Consider the following 18504-nt stretch of genomic DNA (forward strand, 5'->3'; position numbering starts at 1 on the left):
TTCAGACAGCGAATTGTCGCCGGTTGAATTGTTAATGTTGAAAAGTTACACTGATGTACAACTATTGAAAATGTGATTGCTTTACATTTCAAAGTCAAATCCCGGTGCCACATATTTACTTCCGTATCTTTTATATGTACCGCAATTTCCGGCCTACAAACCGCGACATTTTTCCACACGCTTTAAACCCTGCGGGGATGTGGCTAATTTGTGCACTTTTTCTTCTAACGGCCGCAAGGGGGCACTCGAGCGGAAAAGTTACGAGTGGGACCGGTGGAATATATGTGCCGAGGAAGTGACTTTTACCAGTCCTGTCTGGTCCCTGTTAACGTTGCGCTAGCGCGTTAATGCCGTGGTATGTTTTTTTTGTTTTTTTTAAACTGGCCCTGTTAGCGCAGCGATAGTGTTAGCGTTAGCCCAGCACTAGCGTTAGCATGGCGCTAGCTTTATACTCTCTGTGTACCATCTTTTTTTTTTTTTTGTAAATATCTCGTGTTTCAATGTGGGCGCTTGCGGCTTTTACACGGCATGTACCAAATGGTATTTCCTTTACAAATGTACCGGGTGAGGCTTATATACAGGTGCGCTCCGTCGGCCGGGAATGACGGTGTACATCTTGGGACAAAGCGACGCGAAACTCCTTTTTGCTTTTGGCAGAGCGTCATCCCAGCCAGAGCCGAGCCTCTGCTGAGGTTAAGTTTTGAGCGCATCGGGCGGCTCAAATGCAAGGACGGGCTGAACCTGCAGACCTCCAAGGTGGGCTGGTTCGCCCTGGTGGGCTCCACGCTTCACGCTTACCTGAACGACAGCCGGGAAGAAGAGATACGCCTTCGCAAACTCAACGAACTCTGTGAGTTCACGCGCCCATTTCAAAAAGTTTTGAGCGATATGCCCGTCGACTCATCTGTCTGCTATGAAGTAAGTTTTCATCATCAGAATATTTCATGTTTTGCAGCAATCCAGCAAGATAACGGAGTATTAGTTTTGGTGGAGAGAGGAAGGTGAGAGCAAAACTACAATTTTTCTTGCAAAAAAAAAAAAAAATCAAATCAAATAATCTGACATATTTCCCCCGCAATTTTCATTTTCTTCACTCCCCCCCCCAACGTCAGAACGCTGTACATAGAGGGAGAGAGGAAGCTGGATTTCGCCGGCTGGTGCGCCGCCATCCAGTCGGCGGCGGGGAGCGGAGGCGACACGCTGAGTCAGCAGCAGCTGACCGACACGGACATACCGGTCGTCGTCCACAGCTGCGTTGACTACATCACGCAATGCGGTGAGCGCGCCGACGTGGCGTAGCGCCTCGATCGAGCCGTTGTCATCGTGCACGCAAAAATAATGTACAGTCAATATTAACAATAGACTTGGACTTGGCTCCGTTTTATTTTTATCCGAGCTTAAAAATGTAAACATTAATTGGACGCTCTAAATTGCCCGTAGGTGTGATTGCGAGTGCGGTTGTCTGTCTCCATGTGCTTGGCAACCAGTTCAGGGTGTACCCCGAATCCTGCCCGTTGACAGCTGGCATAGGCTCCAGCACTCACCGTGACCCTCGTGAGGATAAGCGGCTAAGAAAATGGATGAACGGATTTTTAATTCAGGCGGCACGGTGGAGCAACTGGAAAGCGTTGGCCTCACAGTTCTGAGGTCCCCGGGTTCAATCCCGGAACCGCCTGTGTGGAGTTTGCATGTTCTCCCCCATGCCTACGTGGGTTTCCTCCGGGTGGGCACTCCGGTTTCCTCCCACATCCCAAAAACATGCAATATTAATTGGACCCTCTAAATTGCCCGTAGCTGTGATTGCGAGTGCGGCTGTTTGTCTCGATGTGCCCTGCGATTGGCTGGCGACCGGTTCTGGGTGCACCCCGCCTCCTGCCCGTTGACAGCTGGGATAGGCTCCAGCACTCCTCGCGACCCTCGTGAGGATAAGCGGTGAAGAAAATGGATGGATGGATGGAAATTGCCCCTTGGTATGACTGTGAGTGCGACTGTTTGTCTCCATGTGCTCTGCGATTGGCTGGCGACCAGTCCAGGGTGTACCCCTCGTCCCCGTTGACAGCCGGGATGGGCTCCGGCACTCCTTGCGACGCGCGTGAGGATAAGCGCCTAAGAAAATGGATGGACGGATTTTTAATTGAGGCGGCACGGTGGACCAACTGGAAAGCATTGGCCTCACAGTTCTGAGGTCCCGGGTTCGATCCCGGCCCTCCCTGTGTGGAGTTTGCATGTTCTCCCCGTGCCTGCGTGGGTTTTCTCCGGACACGGCGGTTTCCTCCGACATCCCCAAAAATCATGCAACATTAATTGGACACTCTTAAATTGCCCATTGGTGTGATTGTGAGGGTGACTGTTTATCTCCAGTGTGCCCTGCGATTGGCTGGCGACCATACCAGGGTGTACCCCACCCGCCTCCTGCCCGTTGACAGCCGGAATAGGCTCCGGCACTCCCCGCAACCCTTGTAAGGATAAGCGGGTAAATGTGCTGCAGATTGATGGATGTGAAGTGCAAGGAAAGAATTTAAATTGTGTAGAATGTGGCATTTTAAGCCAAATTATTATTTACCAAATACATTTTTAAGGTGAGTTAATTTCTGTGAATGCTCACATCATTGGTTCCCATAACTTTCCATCCATCTGTCCATCCATTTTCTTTGCCGCTTATCCTCACGAGGCTCACGGGAAGGGCTGGAGCCTGTCCCAGCTGTCAACGGGCAGGAGGCGGGGTACACCCTGAACTGGTCGCCGGCCAATCTCACGCCACATCGAGATAAACGGCCGCACTCACAATCACACCTAGGGGAAATTTCCATCCACCCGTTTTCTTCACCGCTTATCCTCACGAGGGTCATGATGAGTGCTGGAGCCCGGATTCGGCGTACACCCTGAACTGGTCGCCAGCCAATCGCAGGGCACATGGAGATGACAAACAGCCGCACTCACAATCACACCTTGGGGCAATTTCGAGTGTCCAATCAATGTTGCATGTTTTTTTGGGATGTGGGAGGAAACTGGAGTACCCGGAGAAAACCCACCGAGGCACGGGGAAAACATGCAAACGCCACACAGGATTCAACCAGGGACCTCAGAAGTGTGAGGCCAACACTTCACCAGCTGACCCACCGTGCCGCCCCCATAACTTTCCATTTCATATAATTTTGAAGTTTTTATTGCACTAAAAATGTTCTGTTTTGATTAAATCATTTGAAAAGGACTTTTCTGAAGTTCCAGTTATTTACGTGACACGTGCAAGATTTTTTTTTTTTTTTTCCACTCTTCGGTGCGAAGAAATTGATAAAAATCAGGACCCGATAATGGAAAATGTTATTAAAAACAAAAAAAATGAGTTATCTTTGAAAAATCCAAGTCTCCGAAGATTATGCCCGTGTGCCCACTGCGGCGCCCGCTGAGTCGATTTACGTACCGCGTTTGCAAGTGATTATTTATCATTTAGGCTTAACGTCGGAGGGGATCTACCGCAAGAGCGGCGTGAACTCGCGCGTGGCGGCGCTGTGCGAGCGCTTCCGCCGAGACGCTCGCAGCCTCCGGCTGAAGGAAGGCGAGCACCAGGTGGACGACGTCTCCAACACGCTCAAGCGCTTCTTCAGGGAGTTGGAAGAAGGCCTTTTCACGTCCGAAGACGGCGGCACCTGGCTCACGACCGCCGGTAAGGCTCACCAACCCAGAACCAAAAATTAGATTAGATTTTTCTTGCGTCTGCCATCTCCTAATCCAGCCATCCAGGATGAAAGTGTGAAAATCTCCCAGTACCAGAAGCTCTTGAACAAACTCCCTCGCGTCAACAGGGCGACGCTTCGGGCCCTGATCAATCACTTGTACTGGTGAATAACGCGCACGTGTACAATTTTGTCACCGCGCACGCGGCTGCATTCCGCCTCCCGTTTTTGTGCTCCAGTGTGCAGCGCTTCTCCGAGCTGAACCAAATGAATCTCCACAACTTGGCCATCGTGTTCGGGCCGACGCTCTTCCAGACGGACGGGCAGGACTACACGGCGGGCCGTGCGATCGAGGACCTCATCCAGTACTACACGCTCGTCTTCGAGGTCAGACCTGACGCAGGCGAATTTACGCAAGTTTTTGTCCGGGTTTTCCTCCTGGTTTAGGAGAAGGCTTTCACACCGAAGACCGACCGAATTCAATCAAAATGATGAAAAAATGAATTTATGCCGGAAGTCTTTTTGTCCTGATTTACTTTGCTTGCGCAAAACGGGCACAACTTCAGACTAGAGCGTGACCCCCGGAGCGGATTTTCACTCCTGTCCCGTCCCACTCCCAGAGGAAAAAGAATCTTTTCCCCGTCCCGATCCCGGGTCGGAGTAAAAAAAAAAAAATCTATCCTGTCCTGTCCCACTCCCTCCCGTTTGAATAAAACCAAATAATAAAACAATTTTTTTTCATTTTGACATCCGGTCGGTGTAAACAAAGTGTTTTGTTGTGCGTCGCCGGCAGCCGCTCCGAGTCGCTTTTCACTTCCGGAGGTGACAGGAAGTCAAACCGCCGTTGTAGTTCTTTTGTGTTGCTAGCGCGGTCAAAAGAACTGAAAGATGACTACAAAAATGGACGCATCTGTTCATCTGGTTGTTTAACGCGGCTGAAAATGATCACGTATTAATGTCGTTCCCGTTCCCGTTGCTTTTTTTCCCCCCGTCCCGTCGCGATCACGGGATTCATTAAAAAAATGACTCCCATCCCGCGGGAATCACGTGACCCACGGGAATTCCCGAAAAATGTCATCCTCTACTTCAGACGAAAAAAAATCACCAAATGTAATCCGGTCACTGTGATTTGACAGCCGCGCATGAGTTAGAAATACATAGATATTGAAAGAAGTTACACATTTTGTGTAGTCTTGACATGAATTTTGTTCACAAAACAAGCCTGCTCCTAAACAATCAGGATTCAGCCGCAAACAGGAACTGCAAGTTGACTGTTCTGAGCAATTTTTGGAAGTCATGACAAAAGCGCACGTTCCAAGTTTTTTCACGTGCTGCGAGCGCATTTACGTCGAAAGTCCCCAACGTCGTCAAAGGAAAGTCCGTTACGCTGAAAACATTTCTGGGATATAACACGGATAATGTTCCAGTATCTAACTCTAATAAGTATGAGATTGTGATTTACTTTGACTTGATCTAAGTTCTAACGTTAGACTCGTCTGTCCATAGATCTAAATGCGAACGGTCCATATTTAGTTTTGAAATGAAATATCTGTTGACCTCGTTAAAAATGTCTGTGCACTGTCAATAAAATATGATTATGGTATTAGGTATCAACAACTCAGTAAGTTCTTTTAAGGTCTAGAGATTCCATCCCTAATCAACTTTACATCCGCGGGCATGACTGACCAGAACGGGAGTGACGACTACTCACGGTACCGTCCACCGATTGCTAAGAGTGCAAGCGAGCCCAAAACCCCTTTCGGCTCAATTTCTGTGATCGTACTAAACTGTTGCAATCTGAGAGAATTATGCGCGATATTCTCGTGCAGCATGTAAGAGCAAATATGCAAATCTAGTGCTCGCTCGCTGATGGGATTTTCAATCATTCGGAGCAATAGTAGAGGTACACATGTGTAATAATGACATTATAAAAGGTGATCACACAAAAACATCTGTTTTTGGCCTCAATGGAGTAGCTGAGCTGAAATGTTGCTAGTCAGTATTAATTATTATTATTATTTATTTTTTTTGCAGGTGGATGAGCAACAATTGAAAAAGCAGCTGGAAGAGATCACGGTTATTATCCAAGTGCGCGAGAAATTGAACACAAAATTTCCCGTGAGTCACAAGCGTCTGGTCATTGTTGTATGCATTTAAGATCATCCTTCTTTTAAATAGCGTAATTTCCGGCCTACAGAGCGCACCTGATTAGAAGCCTCACCCAGCACATTTGTAAAGGAAATACCATTTGGTACATACAAAAACTGCACGTGTGTAGAAGCCGCAAGTGCCCATACTGAAACCCACGTTGAAACATATTTACAAAGAAACACTGTACACAGAGAGTTTTCAAAGTTTTAATACCTTAGCTTAGCTTAACATAGCAACAATGCGGTAGCACGAACTGGGCTGGGTAAAAAAAAAACAAACAAAAAAAACAGCCACGGCAGCTACACGGTAGCAACATGTAGCATAGCACTAACAGGGCCAGATTAAAAAAAACAACATACCTACTAAATCAATGAGATGAGGCAGCAACACACCAGCGCGACGCTAACGCCAGCGCGGCGCCAACACTAGCGCCGGGCCAACGCTAGCGCGTCACTAACAGGGCCAGTTAAATAGAACATACTGGTAAAAATCACTGAGACACGGCAATAACACAGCGGCAACAGGCTCGCGCTGGTAAAACAAAAACAGAAAAAAACATACCGGTAAAAATCACTTCCTCGGCACATATATTCCACCGGCGTCATTCCCCCCCCCCCCCCCGCTTAAGTGCCCCCTTGCGGCCGTTAAAGTGCACAAATTCGCCGCGTCACCGCATAAGCCGCAGGGTTCAAAAAAGTGTGACAAAAGTCTCGGATTTTTGTCCGGAAATTACGATGTGTATATTTTTTGTGTGCATTTTGTGGAAAGCAGAGAAAACACATACACTACGCTGCAGTTTTGCAACGCATTTTTTTTTTTTTTTTTTTTTTGGTGAATTGGTTTTCATATTTCTGTATTTCTCTCCTGGAAATCTTAGAGCACCGAACCCGGCGGGCATTTCATCTGCACAGTTTACTTGGAGGAAAAGAAGGACACCGCCGAACAACACGTCAAGGTAGCCCGAGGACGTCTGGTTCCGATCGACGTTCCGTAGAGAATCGGAAACTGTGACGTCGGCCCGGTTCTCTTCCCGCAGATCCCGGCGTCCATGACGTCGGCGGAACTCACCTGTGAGATTCTGGACAGACGCAACATTCCCGTTAAAGACAAAGAGTACTGGAACTGCTGGGAGGTCGTTGACAAGGAAGAAATGGGTGAGGCTGATAACGCGGCCTTCACTTTGCGTCCAATACTAAGTAACGTCTTCGCGTCACCAAATCTGAGCCGAAGTGACTCTGCAGTGGCGGACGATCCGTCCGAGTTGCAACAGTTTTCTTTTTTTTTTTTTTTTTTTTACGGCTCGTTTGCGAACCTTCTCTGTCGGTGGCTTTTCCGACGCCGGCGACGCGAAAATAATTGGTCAGATTCGCCGTTGATCTTGTGAAAAAGAAAATAAGTCAAAGTCATGAGCTGGAGAGAAATTCTACAACAAAATGGTGCAGTTTTCCGGTCATGGCAATTTTATTTTCATTTTTTATCCGCACCTTTCGCAGAACGTCCGCTGCACTATCGAGAGCGAGTCTTACCCATCCTCCACTCTTTTGGCACCGACTCCCATCTTCTCATCAAGAAACACGTCGCTATGGAAGCGATGATCATCTACTTGGGTAAACGGTTATTTTCGTCACATTAAAATGGCTTTAAAAATAAACAAAATTCCAATTTCGAAACGGTTGCTCATCTGTTGTTGAAGTCCCACAGCAGATAAAATGTAAAAATAAAGCAAATGCCGTAATTTCCGGCCTGCAGTGCGCACCTGATTATAAGCCTCACCCGGTACATTTGTAAAGGAAATTCCATTTGGTACATAAATAAGCCCCACGAATGCAAAAGCCGCAAGTGCCCAGTTTGAAACCCACATTTACCCACACGCGACCCAACCCACAGCTTGGCTTAACATAGCAACAACACAGTAGCATGAACAGGGCTGTTAAAAAAACAAAACAAAACAACAGCTAACAGCAGCAGCTACACAGTAGCAACACGCTAGGATAGCACTAAGAGGGCCGGTTAAAAAGAAACATACCTAAATCACTGAGACACGGCAGTAACACAGCAGCAACATGCTAGCACAGCGCTAACACTAGCACGACGTTAACAGGGCTGGTTAAAAAAAAAAAAAATCATACCTAAATCACTGAGACGTGGCAACGACACGCTGACGCAGTGCTAACACTAGCGCGGTGCTAATGCAAGCTGCGCTAACAGGGCTGGTTAAAAAAAAAAAAAATATACCAGTAAAAATCACTGAGACACGGCAGTAACACAGCAGCAACACACTAGCACAGCACTAACACTAGCACGACGCTAACAGGGTTGGTTAAAAAAACATACCAAAATCACTGAGACGCGGTAGTAACACAGCAGCAACATGCTAGCGCGGTGCTAACGCAGGCGCCACTCTAACAGGGGTGGTTAAAAAAAAAATAACATATCGGTAAAAATCACTTAGACACGGCAGTAACACAGCAACAACACGCTAGCACAGCCCTAACGCTAGCGTGACGCTAACAGGGCCGGTTAAAAAAAAAGAACATACCTAAATCACTGAGACGCGGCAGCAACACGCTAGCGCGGCGCTAACAGGGCAAGTTAAAAATCATACTGGTAAAAGTTACCTCCTCTGCACATAAATTCCACCGGTCTCACGCTTACCTTTTCCGCTCGAGTGCCCCCTTGCGGCCGTTAGTAAAAAAAAAAAAAATGCACAAATTAGCCGCACAAGCCGCAGGGTTGAAAACGTGTGTGGGGAAAAAAAGTTGCGGTTCATAGGCCGGGAATGACTCGTACTTTTGCCCTCCAGCCAGCAAGGTTGACCCGTCCAAACACGGCATGATGAAATTCCGGGAGGAACGAAGCATCCTGGGCTTGGGGTTGTCTTCCGGCAGTTTCCACGACCGCTATTTCATCCTGAACTCCAGCTCGCTGCGGATGTACAAGGAAGTCCGAGTAAGTCGGGCAAACACCCCCCCTCCCCCCCCCGCACATCGCATGTTTACCCCCAAGCCCCCCCCCCCCTTCCTTTTTTTTTTTTCTTCTTCTTCTCTGTCTCCCAGAGTAACCGTCCGGAACGGGACTGGCCCGTCAAGAACCTGAGGGTCTACTTGGGGATCAAGAAGAAAGTCCGTCCCCCAACGTGGTGAGTTTCGAGGGATCCACTGTCGACAAAATCAAGATTTATAGAAATGACTTGATATTTGTCAATTTCCTACCTCGTCAAATAATTATTGACATTATCAATATCCTCACATATGATTTCAAGCTTGAGGGAACAATCAAGAGATGTCAGCCGGACGGTGTTTTTCTCACATTTGAATGTAATTATATATACATTTCAGAATACTTTTATGAATACACCCAAACATCCATCCATCCGTTTTCTCAGTTGGTGATAATTATTGTGAAAAATTATTGACATTATCAATATCCTCACATATGATTTCAAGCTTGAAGGAACAGTCAAGAGATGCCAGCTGGAAGGTGTTTTTCTCACATTTTAATGTAATTATAGATACATTTCCGAATACTTTGATGAATACACCCAAAACATCCATCCATCCATTTTCTTAGTTGTCAAATAATTATTGTGAGAAATTATTGACATTATCAATATCCTCACATATGATTTCAAGCTTGAGGGAACAGTCAAGAGATGTCAGCCGCACGGTGTTTTTCTCACATTTTAATGTAATTATATATACATTTCAGAATACTTTTATGAAAACACCTAAAGCATCCATCCATTTTGCCGCTTATCCTCACGAGGGTCGCGGGGAGTGCGGGAGCCTATCCCAGCTGTCAACGGGCAGGAGGCGGGGGACACCCTGAACTGGTCGCCAGCCAATCGCAGGGCACATAAAGACAAACAGTCGCGCTCAAAATCACACCTTGGGGCAATTTAGTGTCCAATTAATGTTTTGCCCGTCATACGTTGCTGCCATCCAAGACAAAATCGACTTTGAACAAATCAAACATTCCTATTTAGGTCATTTTATTGGCTAAAATATCCAAACATTTTCTGTTGCACTTCCCCTCACGCGGGTCGCCGTGCCCAAAAAGGTGAGCAACGCCCTCGACTGGTCGCCAGCCGAGTTTTGAATCAGTCTTTCACGGAATGTGAACATTTTCTATGCAAAATACTCACATTATTATTACATGTGAGCTGTTACATTTGTAATATGTGCAATATATATTTAATTGAAAACATTACATCCATCCACCATTTTCTTTTGCCACTTATCCTCACGAGGGTCGCAGGAGTGCTGGAACGGGCTACACCCTCAACTGGTTGCCAGCCAATCCCAGGGCACATCGAGACTCACAATCACACCTTGGGGCAATTTAGAGTCCTCAATTCACGTTGCGTGTTTTTTGGGACGCGGGAGGAAACCGGAGCGCCCGGAGAAAACCCACGCAGGCGGGTCCTCAGAACTGATCGACCAACGATTTAATCTACCGCGTACCCAAAACAAATCAATCCCCCATCAGATATTTCAATTCCAAATCCATACAATATTTTCATGCTAAATTCACAAAACTCCCGGTTTCTGCATCATCAAAAGGTGAATGTTTGTGTTTTACCGATTAATAACTCCGTTGAAAGTCAACGACCAGTCATCCGGGTAATTATGATCGCCAATTGTCCGCGCTGTAAGCACAAGATGTCGACTGCGTAAACGCGTCTCTCAGACCCCCCTGGTGGAAAATTGGTACTCGTCATCCACCCAGAGGATGTCGTTAAGTGTCATTTCAGGAAAAATATGCTAATAAATTCAGCAGTCTCGGCTGCGGAATACATCAGCGAAGCCGCCAGTCGGATTCCAATCGACTTGCAACTTCAATCATCACGTCGCGTTTAAAAGTGAATCCAACCAATGTTTTGCCCCGCCCACTGTCACAAATTTGACTGTTTGTCATAATTTTATGAACCAACGGATTGATGTGAGCTGGCTTACAGCAGGTCAAAAGGCCTGTAGGGGGCAGGCTTAGCCCAGGAACGGTACCGCACGCTGGTAACGGATTGGTGGCTCTTCCCAATTGCAGTTGGGGCCTGACTGTGGTCTACGAGAGCAAAAAACAGGACAAGCCGGAGAGACAACAGTGGTGAGTCGCAGGAAACAACACAGAGAAGCAATAATATTTTATTTTTGAACCGCGTCAAACAGACTCACAATTCTGTGAGTGGAGATTAAACGATGACACCTACGGCATAAAATCTCGTGACTTTTGTTCACGTCGCCGGATTGCCGGTCAAACAAAGCATTGTTGCGAGCTAATTCCGTCGAGACGACGCGTAAATACGTCTTTATAGCGCAATATTCAAAGAGTTTTGTCCGATACCGTTAAACATTGAGAAGGTGATGACAAGCGAAGGTACGTGGAAAAATGAGAGACGCTTGGCATAGAGGACCCGCATTTAACGCCGAAATTGGAGCGTTAATTCGCTTCCGCTCCGTCTCGGACAACTGGACCTACGCGCGGATCTGGTGAGTCCGTCCGTCGAGATTTACACGGAAAAGTCTGGACGCATACAAATACTTCGTTGCTGGAATAAATCCGACGGGTCGTCTGTCCTGTCGTGACGGGTTGACAGCTCGTGAGCGCGGAAGCGTATTCGGCTACACGTTAACCTTTTCCACTATCCCTTGATCTTTTTTCCAGCTAATATTCAATACCAATATTTAAATAGATGACTCCTGGTTTTACACAAACTCGCATTCAGTAACTATGATTGGGGGGAGGGGGGGACCCGAAGTTGTCACTACAGAAGGTACACGGAAGCGATTGCGGCCACACGCTAACCTCTGCTGCGACAGATGGTTTATTTTCATTTTTTTAAATACGCATTGTTCTCAAAGTTTGAAAGCGTAGAAAAGTCTGGACGCATACAAATACGTCGTTGCTAGAATAAATCCGACATAGTGACGGGTCGACGGCCCGTGAACGCGGAAGCGCATTCGGCTACACGTTAACCTTTTCCGGAATCCATGGCTCTTTTTTTCAGCTAATATTCAATACAAATGCCAATATTTGGAGATGACCCCTGGTTTTACACAAACTCGCATTCATTGTCTATGTACGTGAAATAATAGCTCTGTATTTTTCACCGAAAGACGCGCACCTGTATTAGCGTCACTGCATCCACCGCGTTTCACGCTATCCAGTATGCGCGGGCAGCTTGTTAACTCTCTCGTAATGCCACTTCTCATCTTTCTGTTGGCTTAATTGACTTATTTTATGATTATTGTTATTATTAGTATTTATTATTATTTTTTTTTAAGTTGTGCTCTATCACGATTACTCAGTAGGGGAGGGGCAGAGCGGGATGGGGGCGGGGGTTGATGAATATATCTTGGAGGGGGGGGTGCCTGGGAATGAAAGATTAATAATAATAATTGAAAAAAAAAAAAAAGATCTTTATCTACAGTCCTCGGAACCCAAGATTAAATTAGAGGACGGGTGCGCGCTCTGCTCTCACAGTCGGAGGTTCTGGTTTGGAAACACGAATACAGAAAATATCATCTAATAATAATAATATGATTTTTAAAAACTTACCAGTGTAATGGCCACAGGATTTAAGATTTTCCTCACTATTGTTTATTATACTCATTAAAAAGATATACAAGAATATACATATACATTTGATTTGCATTGCATTGGACCCGATGTATACAAACAAAGCCACTGCATCATATTAAAGCATAATGATGGTCTAAAAAAAAAATTAATCCATCCGACTGCATGGCAAGGGTATGCGTGCTACAATAAATATTTGCAATTTGTCGTGTATCTTCGCGTACAAGCTTTAATAAGCTCTGATGCTCCTACTTATGAAAATATTGGCCGAAGGCACATAACTGTATGATATTCGTGTGGTGATATTTGACCTGAGTTGTGCCTAACTTGACCTCTTCCTGTTCATAAATTTTTGTCTCTCCGTTAGGTCCCCACCAACTGCATAAATGTTTATTCAAAATACGCGCTCGGAGCCCAAATCAGGCATAATTAAAAAGTCATCGGCACCGGGGCGTAGTTTTATGACTCATAGACGAGCTGCGATTGGAAAATCCACGCGCAGATATGACAAATGCGCACTCCGCACACTGGACGCGTTTGGTTCCTCGTTTTAGAGTTCGCGTGGACTTTTTGGAAACCGCTTCATCGGTTCATTTGATCTGGTTTTGTTTTTTTTTTTTTTTGCGCAGGTATCTCTGTTGTGAGACTCAACCCGAAATGAGGGAGTGGTACGCAACTTTTCACAGTATTCAGGTTTGCCTTTGCTCACACACACACAAACATTAATCATGATTATCATCATCATTAATCTGAAAACTAACGCAGTTTGGCAGCCGCTGTTAACGCATGTCAGATGTCAGAAGCGTCACGTGATGCTTTTACGCTATTTGTATGGATATATTCTTGAAGACGTCATTTTATTTACAGTATTTTGCAGTCTCTTTATAATCCCAAAAAATGCATAATTATTGAGAAATTTAATGCCTGTTAATAAAACTGTGCATCAGTCACTCCGGCACGCCATCGCACTCGCAAATCTGCACGGTCAAGAGCAAAAAAAAAATGACGCGCGTGAAATTTTTTACGAGTAGAAATACAAAGATATCGAAAGGCGTCTTTTTTTTTTTTTTTTTTTTTTTTTGTGTAGTCTTGATCAATGTTCCTGCTAAGCTGCGCAATTGCGCACTCGTCGCACTCTCAACGCGCGTGAAAACCGATCTAGTGCTGTGAACCACAGCCTGAAGTCTTTTTTTTTTTTTTTTTTAAAACACGGAAGCGCACGGTCTCTGCCGCTCAGCCCACTGACCTAAAAAAAAAAAAAAATGGATAGCGCATAGACATCTAGCGCTGTGTCGATTTGATTGAAGCCAATTGGCCGCCATCTTGGTACTCCCAAAACGTGTGGAAGAAAATTGTTTACAGGTTGGATTTTGGTGCGGTTTTTCCTCAAAGTTTGGCATGGAGAATTAGAACTGGTCGTGTGAGCTTGACATTTTTTCAGTTATGGTAACATGAAGGATTTTTAATTCGACTTGGGAAGCCAAAAAAGGCAAAGTGCAAAGGAAAGACATAGAACGCCGTGACTAGCAAGAAATCTTGCATATTACCTAGGGCCAGATTTCCGTGACGTGTTAACTTTTCCCAAAATACGCTGTGAAGCAATATCAGCATAATGTAGCAAAAAAAAAAAAAACGAGCATTTTTTGTTATAAAAACATTAAATTTTAATTCAATCAGTTAGATATATTTATGAAAATTATACATGCTAAACGCATTGTTCATTTGTTCCATGTGCGACGTCCTATTTCAACGTGTTTCCTCACATTTGGAAATAAAATTTAATTTGCAGAGTTCTGTGTGATGAAATTCATCCCAAAAAATCACAGAAAATGTGTTTTCTTGCTTATCCACCGATGAAGTTTGCAAAAATATTGACGGCGCTTTTTTGTGAAAAACCGTCGGCCTATAAAGGCGAAGCGGAGCGTGAACAGTGAACAACAACAACTGTAAACAAAACTTTGTTCAAGTGAATGAAGCTCATCAGAAAATAATGAAAAAAAAAACTTTACAAACAAACTTTAACAATGTCAAAGTAACTTTTCTAACTTATGAATGTTTTCTCACAGCCACGAAAATGGCGATTAACGCAGGTCGGCGTGGTTGTTTTGGGAGTATCAAGATGGCGGATGGCGACTTCCGTTTTGGTGGCCAATGAGCCATCCAGTCTTTTAGTTTCTTGTTTTTATTTTTTTAGATTGGTGGCTCAGCCTATTTCTACTTTCTAGTTTACCTGACACCGCCCCCCTCCGCTCTTAAAGAGGCACACTCATCATTACAACCAGAACGCACACCCGCAACTTTATATCTGCGGGCACGACTGGCGGACCACACCTGTAACTTTATATCTGCGGGCACGACTGGCGGACCACACCTGTAACTTTATATCTGCGGGCACGACTGGCGGACCACACCTGTAACTTTATATCTGCGGGCACGACTGGCGGACCACACCTGTGACTTTATATCTGCGGGCACGACTGGCGGACCACACCTGTAACTTTATGTCTGCGGGCACGACTGGCGGACCACACCTGTAACTTTATATCTGCGGGCACGACTGGCGGACCACACCTGTAACTTTATATCTGCGGGCACGACTGGCGGACCACACCTGTAACTTTATATCTGCGGGCACGACTGGCGGACCACACCTGTAACTTTATGTCTGCGGGCACGACTGGCGGACCACACCTGTAACTTTATATCTGCGGGCACGACTGGCGGACCACACCTGTAACTTTATATCTGCGGGCACGACTGACCGCACTTGTGCATTTTTCAAATGTGAGTGACTGGTGCATAGAAATTGTCTTTTTGAGATATTATCCTGTTACCTGTACAAGACGAATGCTGGGAGGTATAATTAAATATCCTAAATAACTAGCTCATTTGCCTCAAAATAAAAGAACAGCATCACCGCGGTTGTGTTCCAAGCCCCTGTAGCGTCAACACGAAGGGCATGAAGAATGAAGGGCAGCGGCCACAGAACAGCCGCGGGTCGCGGCCGGTGTCAAACTCGTTGACTTTGTCCTGTGCTGTCGTGCGTTTCCTTCCCCTTTTCAAGAACGACGGCGACGTGTGGCCACAGGACGGACTCCAGCCGAGCCGCGCCAGCCGCGCGCCGCCCGACTCGCGCCACGGTAACGTGTCGCTGATACCGCTGCGCGGCAGCGAGAATGAGATGCGGAACAGCGTAGCAGCTTTCAGCCAAGATCCGCTTGCTGTGAGTCGACCTACCAATCAGCGCGAGCCGGCTGCTACCGTTTGCTTCGCTCGATTTAGAGCCGCCGGTGCTCGAGCTGGCGGTTCAAACCCTCAACCGCGGTCCAAAATAATTCGCAGAACGTGCGCCATTGCGCCATGTGTAAATTTAAGGTGAAAATTGGCACCGCGAACTGGGAAATGTCCAAGAAATTCTCAAAATATTATCAATAACACATAGGGGATATGAAATATTTCTTGAACAATGTCAAATAATCGCTTGGCACTCTCTTGCTCCACCTTGCCCAAACAAAAACGCCAGCGTCTGAATACTTTTGAGCAGCACTGCGAACGACTGGACCCGGCTTCAAATCCAGTTTTCCCTATGTGGAGTTTGCATGTCGTGCTCGCCCCTATGTGGGTTTCCTCCCACATCCGCAAAATATACACGCTAGATTATTTGCGACCCGTTTCACACGGCGTCAAACGAATTTCCGTCACGTTCGACACGGTGGTCAGAGGGCCTCAGGCTTGTGAAAATTGCCCTTGTATTTAATTAGCATAATTCCCGGCCTACAGAGCGGACCTCTTTACAAGCCTCACCGAGTACATTTGTAAAGGAAATACCACTTGGTTACATACGTATGCCGCGGCTGTGTAAAAACTACAAGTGCCCACGTAGAAGCATGCGACATTTACAAAGAAAGACGGTACACAGGAAGAGTTTAACGCTTGTGTGGTGCTAACGCTCGCACCGCGCTAAAGCTAGCGCTCGTGCTCGCACTGATGCTAACAGGGACGGTGTGACGGTCTGAGCGCTCCCCTTATGCTGAAAAGTCTCCTTGTGATGAATCCACATGCATTACTTTACTAACAGAGGAACTCTGGGTACATAGCAGACGCTTACTGGTAGATCCCCCGGTCCCATAGTTCCCCTTCTTGTACATAGAGGGAGCTAACATATGTTAGAACCTAACCCCAACCTTAAAACAAAAGTTGATTTAAAAAGATACACGCATATATGTACGTTAGCGAGCATGAACACTCGGCGACAAGTTGTCGAATGGCACACGTTGACGCACGGATGGGGATGTTTCAGACTGTTTACAAAATGTACGCGCATGCACATTAATCGCAAGGAGACTTTTCAGCACCGGGAGCGCTCAATAAAACTTACCGGTAAATGTCACTGAGACATCCCAGTAACACAGCAGCAACACGCTAGCGCAGCGCTAACAGGGCCGGTAAAAGTCACTTCCTCGGCACATATATTCCACCGGTCTCATTCTTAGCCTGCAGAGCGCACCTGATTACAAGCCTCACCCTGTACATTTGGAAAGGAAATACCATTTGGTACATACATGGGCCTCACCGGTGTAAAAGCCGCAAGTGCCCGCATTGAAACCCACGTTGAAACACAAGATATTTAAAAAGACAGTACACAGAAAGAGTTTTCACACCTTAACTTAGCTTAACATAATAACAACATGGTAGCTTGAACTGGGCTGGTTAAAAAAAAACAAAAAAAACAACAACATACCTAAATCACTGAGACGCGGCAGTAACACAGCAGCAACACACTAGCGTGGCGCTAACACTAGCGCGCCGCCAACGCTAGCGCGGTGCTAACAGTGCCGATTAAAAAAAAAAAAAAAAAAACATACTGGTAAAAATCACTGGGACATGACAATAACACAGCAGCAACAAGGTAGTGAAGCGCTAACAGGGCCAGTAATAAAAAAAAACATAACGGTAAAAGTCACTTGCTCGGCATATATATTCCACCGGTCTCATTCTTACCTTTTCCGCTCGGGTGCCCCCCTTGCGGCCGCTAGGAGAAAAAAAAAAATGCACAAATTATCCACATAAACAAAAGGGGGAAAAAAAAGTCGCGACTCGTTGGCCGGAAATCACGGTCTTAGCGAGGTTCTCAACAAAACTCCATTTTAAATTTGAAGTCCTGGACATCAGTGACACCGAAACAAAACCCAAGCGGCAGTACTTTGGGCAGCTTTCTTTGAAAACCTCACGACAATGAAAAGGAGCTTGTGCCCGCAGGGCCGCCACCGCCGACTTGGCACAGACCTGACAAACATCGTCTCCGTTGCTTTGCCGGGCTCCGTAGCGCACCAGTCCAACGGCATCAATATTATCCACCGTGTGATGCGCTCGCTCCCTCTTTTTCTACGAGACAAAAAGGTTAGCGTAAGGCTTCACTGGCGAGCAAGTGTCCACAATACCGCGCGCCTCCCGCGGTTCTCTCCGGAACCCGCGTCCCTGTAATTAGCGACCGGCGGACTCGAGCGGTTCCCATCGATCCCCGACTATCGAACGCATTGATGCAATTTATCGCCGTTGAGGGTTTGAAAGGAGCTGCTTCGGGGAAGTCTGATTCTTGCTTGGGGCGTGCGAGTGGGAGGTCTCGCGTGAGTCCGAGCAAATACTCGGGAGGGCTCGTGCGCCGGCGTGATCGATTGCTCGAGGGCATCCTGCCGAGTTTCCCTTTTTCCACGTCCGCCGTTCCGTCTGCCTTCTCCCAGTCTTGGTCTGGCGTAAACTGTTTGTCCGTTTATCTTTCAGCTCTTTAGAGACGTTCGATAATGGAGGCTGCGGGAAAGGTACAGTGGTCAACACTAATTCACTTCTGTTTGCTAACAATTTACGGATGCGCTCAAATGACAGTGGAAAACCTTCGTCAAATTCATATTGCTTGTAAATATGGCGGCACGGTGGATCGGCTGGTAAAGCGTTGGCCTCACAGTTCTGAGGACCCGGGTTCAATGTTCAGTTCCTAGCCTCGCCTGTGTGGAGTTTGCATGTTCTACCCACGACCCAGCCTCCTGCCCGACGACAGGCCGGGATTGGCTTCGCCGCTCCCGTGACCCTCGTGAGGATAAGCGGC

The 18504-nt window shown here is 46.5% G+C and overlaps 1 protein-coding gene across 8 annotated transcripts in view; it reads left to right on the forward strand.

The window, feature by feature from the left end:
• The window catches only part of LOC133505333 (arf-GAP with Rho-GAP domain, ANK repeat and PH domain-containing protein 1-like), a 65527-nt gene that overhangs the window by 43139 nt on the left and 3884 nt on the right, over window positions 1-18504 (forward strand). For 4 of the 8 annotated variants that reach the window (XM_061828484.1, XM_061828485.1, XM_061828486.1 and 1 more), the window contains 15 exons: window positions 658-850; window positions 956-1001; window positions 1113-1276; window positions 3452-3664; window positions 3734-3839; window positions 3914-4061; window positions 5709-5792; window positions 6703-6780; window positions 6862-6979; window positions 7319-7432; window positions 8629-8774; window positions 8882-8964; window positions 10869-10928; window positions 13031-13094; window positions 15466-15624. In XM_061828484.1, coding sequence (XP_061684468.1) covers window positions 658-850; window positions 956-1001; window positions 1113-1276; window positions 3452-3664; window positions 3734-3839; window positions 3914-4061; window positions 5709-5792; window positions 6703-6780; window positions 6862-6979; window positions 7319-7432; window positions 8629-8774; window positions 8882-8964; window positions 10869-10928; window positions 13031-13094; window positions 15466-15624 — 1776 coding nt within the window. Of the gene's footprint in view, window positions 1-657; window positions 851-955; window positions 1002-1112; window positions 1277-3451; window positions 3665-3733; window positions 3840-3913; window positions 4062-5708; window positions 5793-6702; window positions 6781-6861; window positions 6980-7318; window positions 7433-8628; window positions 8775-8881; window positions 8965-10782; window positions 10929-13030; window positions 13095-15465; window positions 15625-18182; window positions 18221-18504 lie in introns of those variants that run through there. The other 4 variants (XR_009796221.1, XR_009796222.1, XM_061828487.1 and 1 more) reach the window with 2 other exon arrangements.

The sequence above is a fragment of the Syngnathoides biaculeatus genome, chromosome 8 (assembly GCF_019802595.1).
Source record: "Syngnathoides biaculeatus isolate LvHL_M chromosome 8, ASM1980259v1, whole genome shotgun sequence".
NCBI classification, from domain to species: Eukaryota; Metazoa; Chordata; class Actinopteri; order Syngnathiformes; family Syngnathidae; genus Syngnathoides; species Syngnathoides biaculeatus.